Here is a 10,032-nt window from a genome sequence, read left to right on the forward strand (position 1 = left end):
ATTAAAAATGAACTATTGTTATTCAATTAACCTTGATGGAAACACTGGGTCAATATAAAGGACTTTGCAATGGTTGAATTGCTGTCAAAAAATGATGTATCACTACGCTGTAATGTTCAGTAAAAGTGAAATCTACAGCAAAGAATTGTATATATATATATATATCTATTTGTGCATGTAAGAAGGGATTGGGTGATAAATAAAATCTCCTACTCGTCTTTTTTGATATCAAAAAATATCAAAAAAGACTGGTATGAGATTCTCTATCTAACATGGATTCATCAAGCCTATACAAAGTAATATTTACTGATGGTATAGATCAGTGGTTCTCAACCTTTTTTTGCCAACGACACACATTGGAACACATGAAAAAATAGTGACACACATGGCTAAATATAGATGAAAAATATTTGAATTTTACAAAATAAAAACATGGCAAGTCATAGACGGCATACAACGGCAGACAGAGACTAATCATATAAACATAGAATGACTCAAACTAAATAAAGAAAAACACAACTGTGACCTTACCAGTAAACAGCAGTGAATACTCAATTGGAATCACGTGGTTTTTCGGATTTTCTTAGTGTGCCGTCAAAAATTTTGCGGCACACTTAGGAAGAACTCCCGGCACACCTGTGCACACTGGTTGAGAATCACTGGTATAGATTGAGGTTGATAAATTTTCCGATAAAACGGTTTCAAACCCCACTGTCCGGATCACTTATCTCTCTCTGTATTGTATTGCAATGAAATGAAATGGGGTTTAACGTCCTACTGTTCTGCTCCGATTAGGCTAATGAAGACACACAAACGCTATACAGTCTGCTATGAGGGAAATTTTGCCCGGACAGCGGCACTATGGCCTACTCTTATATCGAATTCCAACTGTCAAGGGATCTTTTACTTGCATGTCAATGTGTACACGGGAACTCGATTTTTCTTCCCATCCGAACGACTAGACAGCTGTCCTTATCAGACCCGCATCACTGCCGGAAAATCCCGATGGACTTTCTCGGCCAATGCAGGAATCGAACACGCGACCTTCAGGCTAGCGAGCCAGCGTGCCATCGAACACGCGACCTTCAGGCTAGCGAGCCAGCGTGCCATCGAACACTCGACCTTCAGGCTAGCGAGCCAGCGTGCCATCGACCTCGCGACCTTCAGGCTAGCGAGTTAGCGTGCCATCGAACACGCGACCTCCAGGCTAGCGAGCCAGCATCTTACTTACTGAGCCACCGTGGCTTCCCTGTATTGTACTACGGTCCTACCTAGAATTATGATATTGATAACATTTTTCAGTCTGTGGTGTTTATTTTAAACAAGCAATCTGTGTAATTTGGGATGAAATCCTTACTTAAATATACATTATGGGATATTAGATAAAGAGCTGACAGTTCTCACTATAATAGTTTAAAAAATAGATAATGTAAAGGGAATATGCTGAAAATTTCAGTCACGTTGCTCCACTCTGAACCGAGATATTAGCGATTAAATTTTAGGCTTAGTCGGTACAATAAAAAACAATTAGTCTCGATGATCCACTTTCATGTTAAAGCACCCATCACAAAATATTTTCAAATCCACTGAGAATCTGACACATAAGATGACATCGAGTGTTGATTATGGTCTTATGTGAATTAATGTCTAATTTAGAAAGACAGCAATAGGCAGATTTATATCTTGCATAATTTATGTGTACGCACATTCCCGATAACACATCCATGTATGACGGCCGTATGACAGGTAGAGATTTTACCAAAATAACACGAATATTTTTAATTAAATATGTTTAATTAAGCAAAAAGACAATAACAAATTATTTGTTTGTTAGACGAACAATAGGATAATTTTAGAAGGAAAAGTATTATAGATATCATTATGTTGGTGGGCGACATTTAATAATCACTCGGCAAACCTCGGCAGATTCCGGTACCCTACATCTAACGTAGAATCTGTCGAGGTTTGCCGAGTGATTTAATAATTACTAGCGGATTACCCGGCGCTGCACGGATCGAAAGTCGTATAACTCCGAAACCGGAAGCGGTGACCAACGCCACGTAGCCCATGTTACCTTCCGCTCCGGGCTATCCCTTTACACCAAATTTCAGCCTCTGGACAACCCTAGTGTAGCCGCTAACCCTGAGCAAAAACAGACAGACAAACAAACGACAGTCACCAATATTAATATAGATTAGATCCACGAGATTGTTGGTCATTCAATATTATCGCTACTTTAGAGTTTAAAGTTCCTACCATCATTTACATTGCGAGGACAATATTTAATTTTTACACAGCTTAATCTATGTAAATAAATTATACATCGATTATTTAACTTTAGAGAAAATAACAAAAAACTGTCAAGTTTAAATAATCTTCCGATTTGGATTCTACCGGATTTTACTCAAAACTTAGGCCTATAGGTGGCGCGGTCTTGATATCATCATTAGTTAATGCCTAATTTTGACAAAATTTCATTTCATATTTTTGTAAATACTGAATGGAATTTAGGCGTTTGTGAGCCAATATTCCTTCAACCTGATTACAACACAGATCCTATTTCGTTTCGTTTTTTTATAGTTCAAAACTTCGTTTTACTTGTCTTTACTTGACTAGGATCTGGAAGAGTTGTTATATAACCCGCGTTCTGGTAAATGTGATGGATTAGCCAATGAAACCGTCTGCTGTTGCGAGTTCTTGGCGTGCGATGCACGGAACTCTGGTTATCCTACTAGAAATATCAACGCTGATTGGTTAATCAATTGTCTGACGTCATAGGTGAAAAACCGCTCGTATGACCTCTGACGCGACCTTCCACTACAACTGGTCAGATCTTCATGCAGTAGTGGCCATCGAGAGTATAAAATAGAAACGAAATATAGATTTGTATTTTAATTATATTTCTAGTCGTTTTAGAGATTCAACTTTCACAAATGTGTATTTCTAAAGCGATTAAAAATCTCGCAAATGAGGATTAACGGCTTTAAAATGGAGTAAGATGCTTAAGTTCTTAAAGTTACGGCCACGTCATAAGGTTCGGGTTTAATGGTCAGACCAAACGACCCTTCCAGATTGTATTCCTCCACCGATGCCGGTTTACGAAACTCGCATCTCTGTAAAATGGCGGAAAAGAATAAAAATACTTCCATTCTGGCCAGAAATTCTCCAAGACACTTTCTACGACCCAGAGAAAATGGAGTGTACAAGTCTGTTTTAGTTTTGTCGAGTTCGCCATTTTCATCGAGGTATCTTTCTGGACGGAAGTTGTTAGGATCCCCCCAGGTCTGTTCATCATGGCTAACAGAATAAAAGTTAGGTATAAGTATTGTCCCTTCTCTTATTTTGTACCCTCGCAACTCCGTATCACGTGTAGCGGCATGGGGGACAGCGAGGGGAACAATATCAGCAAATCTCATAATTTCATTGATGGTTGCCATGGTGTAAGGCAAGTTAGGCTTGTCGTCAAGTCGCGGCGACCTTGACCCTACGACATCGTCAATCTCTTCGTGAACCTTTCTCTGAACGGTCAAATTATTCGCCAGTAGGAGAACTGCCCAGGTTAATGTCGTCGACAGCGTTTCAAACCCAGCTGACGTAATGTCACCCATGACGTGGCGAACATGGTCACCTGTTAGGCCATGTTCGGGATCAGCTTCAACTTCAATGGCCGCTTTAAGGAGACCGTCGGTTAAATGCCGCCTGTTGTCTTTGGAATACGTAGCTGCCTCCTCTTTAAGTTTCGATTCGATTATTACCTCGAGCTTACGGACTACTGCCCAAAATTTGGTTAATTTCCAAGGCATGGCGAAGCGTAACCAAGGCATAACGTCTACAGGGTTTCCAGCCCCAGTAAATTTGGTAAAATCGCCCGATACTTTTACGAATTGTAGAAAATTCTCGTCATTTCTGATTTCTTCGTTCCGGCCATAACATAGTTGATATAAGACACTTCCCACCGAAACATATATACCCTCACTTGGATCGAAAGCAGCCCCTTTCATTTTCCCAAAATCTGAGCAAAGTCTTTCAACTTCTTCTTGTATGATGTCCTCCAACGGATTGGTTCGAGCATTCGCGAACACATAGAGAACGTTACTTGCAATCTTCCTTTGTAACACCCGTCTTGGACCGAACGTTCCGAATGTTACGCTTTCTCCATCATCCAATAATTGTGTCGTATAAAAATTCGGTCTTCCGGCGAAATCATCCCCTGACGTCACTAACGCTTCCCTAATCAAGTCCTTTCCATTGATAACAACGGCGGGAAAACTCCCCATCTGGATGCTGAAAATGTCACCATATCGTTTCCGTAAATTGAAGAAGGTCTTCTGGGGATTTTTACCAAAGAAAGGGAGGTAACCAAAGAATGGTACTCCTCTGGGTCCGGGAATTTTGTTGCGTTTCAGCCGGAAGTAATCGACCAGCAGGACCACGCATAAACCGACCAGGAATGTTGAAATTATGACAGGAGTTGTCAGCCACGAGAACGGCGTTCTTAATCTTTCAACAATACTATTTATAATATCCATTTTCGATGTCCAATATTTTACAGTTTAATTATGGTGTATATTTTTTAATGCCACAAGATCTACAGTAAAGTCCCTCTATTCTCCATTGGATCATTTCATTATTAAGTTGTTAAAATTATATATATATATTATTTAGACGGCTGCTTAAATGGACATTTTGTACACCAATATCTGAAAAATATAATAACATATTATGACATAAACTGAAATGGGGGTCGCGGGGTAACGTTCTGTATATACAAGGCTAAAGAGAGAGAGAGAGATGGGGTTTAACGTCCATCCGACATTTCGGTCCATTGTGCTTGATAACGATAAGAGAATACTTATCGAAACGTCGTGCTTGTGTATAATAAACCAGTGATTGTTGTCCCATATAACTGTGTCAGTTTTGTTATGTTTCCAATTGCTAAATACCACTAAAGGATTATAAAAATATTAACTATATGTGTTATTTTGTTTGAATACACTATTTTGCCTATAACGTTTTTTAGGACTTCGAATTCTGTCTTATGGTTTGGATTGTTCGTACTTGGTTTTATTTTATTTACTGTTAATTAGGGGAGAAACGGCTGGGTTTTTTGCTAAGGCCCCCATCTGGATCCGCCACTGCACGGCTGATTATTCTCACCTGAGTTTCATTCACAGGAAACCGAGTTAAACCGGGTACCAAAAGAAATCGCGACACGGGCCTTGAAAATTATTCTAAAATGAAATGAAATGAAATAGGGTTCCGTCCTGTTGTTCTACTCCAACTGGGCTAATGAAGACGGGCATACGCCATACAGTTTGCTTTGAGGTAAATTTTTCCCGGACAACGGCACTACGGCCTACTCTTATATCGAATTGCAACTGTTAAGGGATCTTTTACGTGCACGCCAATGGGTACACAGGACATGTTTTTCGTCCCATCCGAACGACTAGACAGCTGTCCTTGTCGGGCCCTCTGTCGTGCACTGACAAAGGGGGGGGGACACGTCGGAACCCGAGTTTCATGCAGAGGAAACCGAGTCAACCAGAGTAGCACATCACACCGCGACACCGGGCTTGAAAATTCTTTTGACAGCCAACCTGTCAGGCTTCTAGTTAGATATGTATGATATAAAAACAATCAAATAAATACAGAAACCGACGATTATACTTACCTTAAAATAAACTATTCCCCAGAATCAAATAGTTCTATCTCATTTCGTTTTAATCGTGTTCTTTTGACGGAATCAAGCGGGTTCAATTCCAATTCCTATTAACTTGACTGCAGGTCGCAAACTATCGACACAACTTATATAAAACTTAAATAACACATGACCTAGTTATATATATATATATGAGTACATAGATAATAGTGCGCAAACCGGTCTAGCAAGGGTTGACATTTAAATTTATTTACAGTCATATAAACCCTTGTATGTATATATACAGTGATATAAACCCCTATAAATACATGGACCGTGGAAAACATCGATATTATTCGGGGGTTATTAAAATTCATGAACCGTGAAAATCATCGGTATCATTCGGGCGTTACTATAATTCATGGGTCGTGGAAAACATCGGTATCATTAGGGCGTTACTGCAATTCAGCGGCTGTGGAAAGCATCGGTATCTTTCGGACGTTACTAAAATTCATTGAGCCTGAAAAACATTGGTATCATTCGGGCGTTACTGTAATTCATGGACCGTGAAAAACATTGACATTATTTGGGCGTATTCGAATAGATACACACTGTTAGAGATCATGGTGGGACATTTTCGAATGTGTGTGTTAAATATCTCTATTAAAAACAGTTTGTAGATGTGTGGTCGAAAGAAATGATGGGTTTAAATGAAAGGTCAGCATCAGTTGAACTAAAAATATCACTTCGTTTGGAGCGCAAATGATGATTTGCCTTCTAATTGACAGGTGTTTTGTATAAATGAAATGAAATGAAATGGGGTTTAACGTCCTACTGTTCTGCTCCTATACTGGGCTAATGAAGACGGGCATAAGCCATACAGTGTGTTATGAGGGAAATTTTGCCCGGGCAGCGGCGCTACGGCCTACTCTTATATCGAATTCCAACTACCAAGGGATCTTTTGCGTGCACGCCAGTGTTTTGTATAAGGCCAATCCTTATTTCTCTGATACAGTCAATCATTATTGCTCTGATTAAGCTAATCCTGAAGTTAATCCATATTGCTCGGAGAGAGAGAGAGAGGAGAGAGAGGGAGCGAGATGGGGTTTAACGTCCACTCGACCACAAACTAGGTCATTTTTATTTCAACAATTTGCTTGCGCGTAGGGGTCTTTAGCAGTGGGAGGAAACCCGAGGACCCGGAGAAAACCCACGAGATTGGACAGGCGACCCTACTCCTTGTCACGTACAACCGGGAAATCAAAACCACATTATTTGACTTAATGACACCCCCACCCCTCACCCACCCCATATTCCTCTGATAAGGGTAATCCATATTTTTCTGATAATGTTAATCCATATTCCTCTGATAAAGTTAATTGATATTTCTCTGATGAATTTAATCCATATTCTTCTGATGAATTTAATTCATATTCCTCTGATAAAGCTAATTCATATTCCTCTGATAAAGCTAATTCATATTCCTCTGATAAAGCTAATCCATATTCCTCTGATAAAGCTAATTCATATTCCTCTGATAAAGCTAATTCATATTCCTCTGATAAAGCTAATCCATATTCCTCTGATAAAGCTAATCCATATTCCTCTGATAAAGCTAATTCATATTCCTCTGATAAAGCTAATCCATATTCCTCTGATAAAGCTAATTCATATTCCTCTGATAAAGTTAATCTATATTCCTCTGATAAAGTTAATCCTGTGATATAAGGGTAAACCATATTTCAAACTAATATAATCTAATGGAAATGAGACCACAATGATACACATTTAACCTGCGTATTTTAAAAGATCGAAAATATTAAACAAATTGAACAATTTTTAAAACTAAATATCAAAGATCTGCATTTTAGGGGGCGAGGTGCGTAGTAGGACTAACACAATTTGTTGGGACCAGTCTGTAATTACGTAGTCAGAGATTGTTTGGGGTTTGTTCCTACACCTATGACGTACAGTCCCAGACCTTTAATTGATGACATGCCAGATGTTTTAAAACATGCTCGCCCAGATTGTTGACTAATTTATAAACAAACAGTAAAAAATTCTGTTTAATCTTCTTCTGGTTTTAGCCTTTTATCAGTTAAATCCCAGTTTAGAACTTTAATCTCCGAGGTTAAATTTAGTCGACTGTACTTATGCGACTTGAATCTGGGAATTTTCTCTGCTAGACATCGTCATTAACTAGGAAATGAAATGAAGCATAACATTATACTTTTCTGCAATGAATGGACTAATGAAGACTTTTCTAAACCAATACTGTGATAATGAAGATGGTCATACGCTATACAGTGTGCTATGACGAATTTTAACTGCCAAGGGATCTTTTACCTACACGGAAATGTATACACGGAACCCCTGTTTTTCCTCCCATCCAGACTACTAGACCTTGTCAGGCCTTCCGTCCGTCACAACGGACAGCGGGAAACCAGGTACCTTTGCTTACACATGTGGCATCTGCGAACGTTAAATGGACTCTCTGAATTGATTAAACGACAATGTTGGTCCGACCTGCTCTTTAAAAAAAAAAAAAAAGCAATCGACGCCCAGTGAGTTTCGAATAATTGGAATATTTGACTGCAATTGTTATTCTGGTGTTATACATTCTAAAAGCTCATGAATTAATATCAGAACGCTCTATGTAATAAATCATTTTCTAACAATTACCCTGAACTTAATTTGAGGGACTGACATGGACAGCTGTCTAGTCATTCGTGGGGGACGAAAAACTGAGGAACTGTGTATATATTGGTGTTGCACGTAAAAGATCTCTTGATAGTTGGCATTCGATATAAGAGTAGACCATAGTGCCGCTGACCGGGAAAAATTGCCCTCATTGCACACTGTATGGCGTATGCCCGTCTTCATTAGCCCAGTGAGAGCAGAACAGTAATGGGATCACGTGGCTAAGACGCTGGAGGTCGGGTGTTCGATCCCTGCATTGGCCGAGAAAGTTCATCCAGATTTTCCGGCGTGGTACCCCCTTGTCAGTGATGCAGGATGGAGGGGCTGACAAGGACAGCTGTCTAGTCGTTCTGATTGGACGAAAAACCGAGGTCCCATGTACACATTGGCGTTCAGGTAAAAGGTCCCTTGACAGTTGGAATTCGATATAAGAGTAGGCCATAGTGCCGCTGTCCGGGCAAAATTTCCTTCATAGCACACTGTATGGCGTATGCCCGTCTTCATTAGCCCAGTTCGGAGCAGAACAATAGGACGTTAAACCCCAATTCATATCATTTCATTTACAAAATTGTTAAATTGTATATCAGTCCAAAAACGGTTCAATTCTGTTCTGGAGACGATACAAACGAGATATGGTCAAAAGCGAGAGAAAGAGAGAGAAATGGGGTTTAACGTCCACTTGACACAAACTAGATCATTTCGTGACTAACACATGATTCAGTTTTTTTTCAATAATTCGTTTGCACGTAGGGTCTTTAGCAGTGTGAGGAAACCGGAGGACCCGGAGAAAACCCACGAAGTTGGACAGGCGACCCTACCCCGTGTCACGTACAACCGAGAATCGAAACCACGCCAGGCGACTCAATGACAGACCTTATGATACAACGCGCACGTGCTAACCATTCGCCCCCCACCCCACCCCATTATTCAAGAGCTAAATTTGCCAATTGCAGGTCTTTCTGTAGGCCTTAAATGTTATCTAAATTATTACTTAGGCATTTATTAAACATGACAAGACCATAGGCCGATTTTAAATAGATTAGAACAGTAATTTAAAAATGGAGAAGCGAGATTAAGCCTCTAATATACCAGTACACATCTTTTTACAACTACAAACACAGATAACTTGACTCAGTATACAGTAATTTGAATGAAATGTTCAATATATTCATTTTCTATTATCTATTTTTGAACTATTATATCAAGAATGGTCAGCTCTTTATCTAAATCTTACATGATGTATCTTTAAATAATCAATCATAAATAATATCTTTATAGCGTTGATCAAGTGTAACACCACAGATAACAGAAGATCAGCATAATTGAAAAGACCTTTATTAAAGATACATTATGTAAGATTTAGATAAAGAACTAGTCATTCTTGCTATAATAGTTCGAAAATAGATAATGTAAAATTAATAATTTGAAAATTTCATTCAAATTACTCTATTGCAAGCGAAGATATTAGCCTTTGAAGGTTTGACTGACGTATGGAATAATTTCAACCACCGTACTGGTCGATCGAAGCTAAGTCTCGGTCCTCCATATTTGATTAAATCAAAGTATCGCTGAACCATTCTAATCTATTTAATATCGGAGAAATCTGATGCCATCGAGAGTTGATTAAGGCCTGGATCAGTTAATTAATGTCTAATTAATACTTTAGAAAACATTTCAGGCCTAAAGAAAGACCT

At 39.1% G+C, this 10,032-nt stretch overlaps 1 protein-coding gene across 1 annotated transcript; it reads right to left on the bottom strand.

Annotated features, from left to right (window-relative positions):
• Positions 1–1,775: 1,775 nt before the first annotated feature.
• LOC126810086 (cytochrome P450 1A1) lies at positions 1,776–5,821 on the bottom strand. The gene is made up of 2 exons (XM_050535050.1): positions 5,672–5,821; positions 1,776–4,700 (listed from the first exon to the last, which is right to left on the bottom strand). Exon 2 carries the CDS (start codon positions 4,527–4,529, stop codon positions 3,003–3,005), a length of 1,527 nt encoding a protein of 508 aa, XP_050391007.1. The 5' UTR covers positions 4,530–4,700; positions 5,672–5,821; the 3' UTR covers positions 1,776–3,002.
• Positions 5,822–10,032: the final 4,211 nt, after the last annotated feature.

This window comes from Patella vulgata, chromosome 2 (assembly GCF_932274485.2).
Source record: "Patella vulgata chromosome 2, xgPatVulg1.2, whole genome shotgun sequence".
In the NCBI taxonomy this organism is placed as follows: domain Eukaryota; kingdom Metazoa; phylum Mollusca; class Gastropoda; family Patellidae; genus Patella; species Patella vulgata.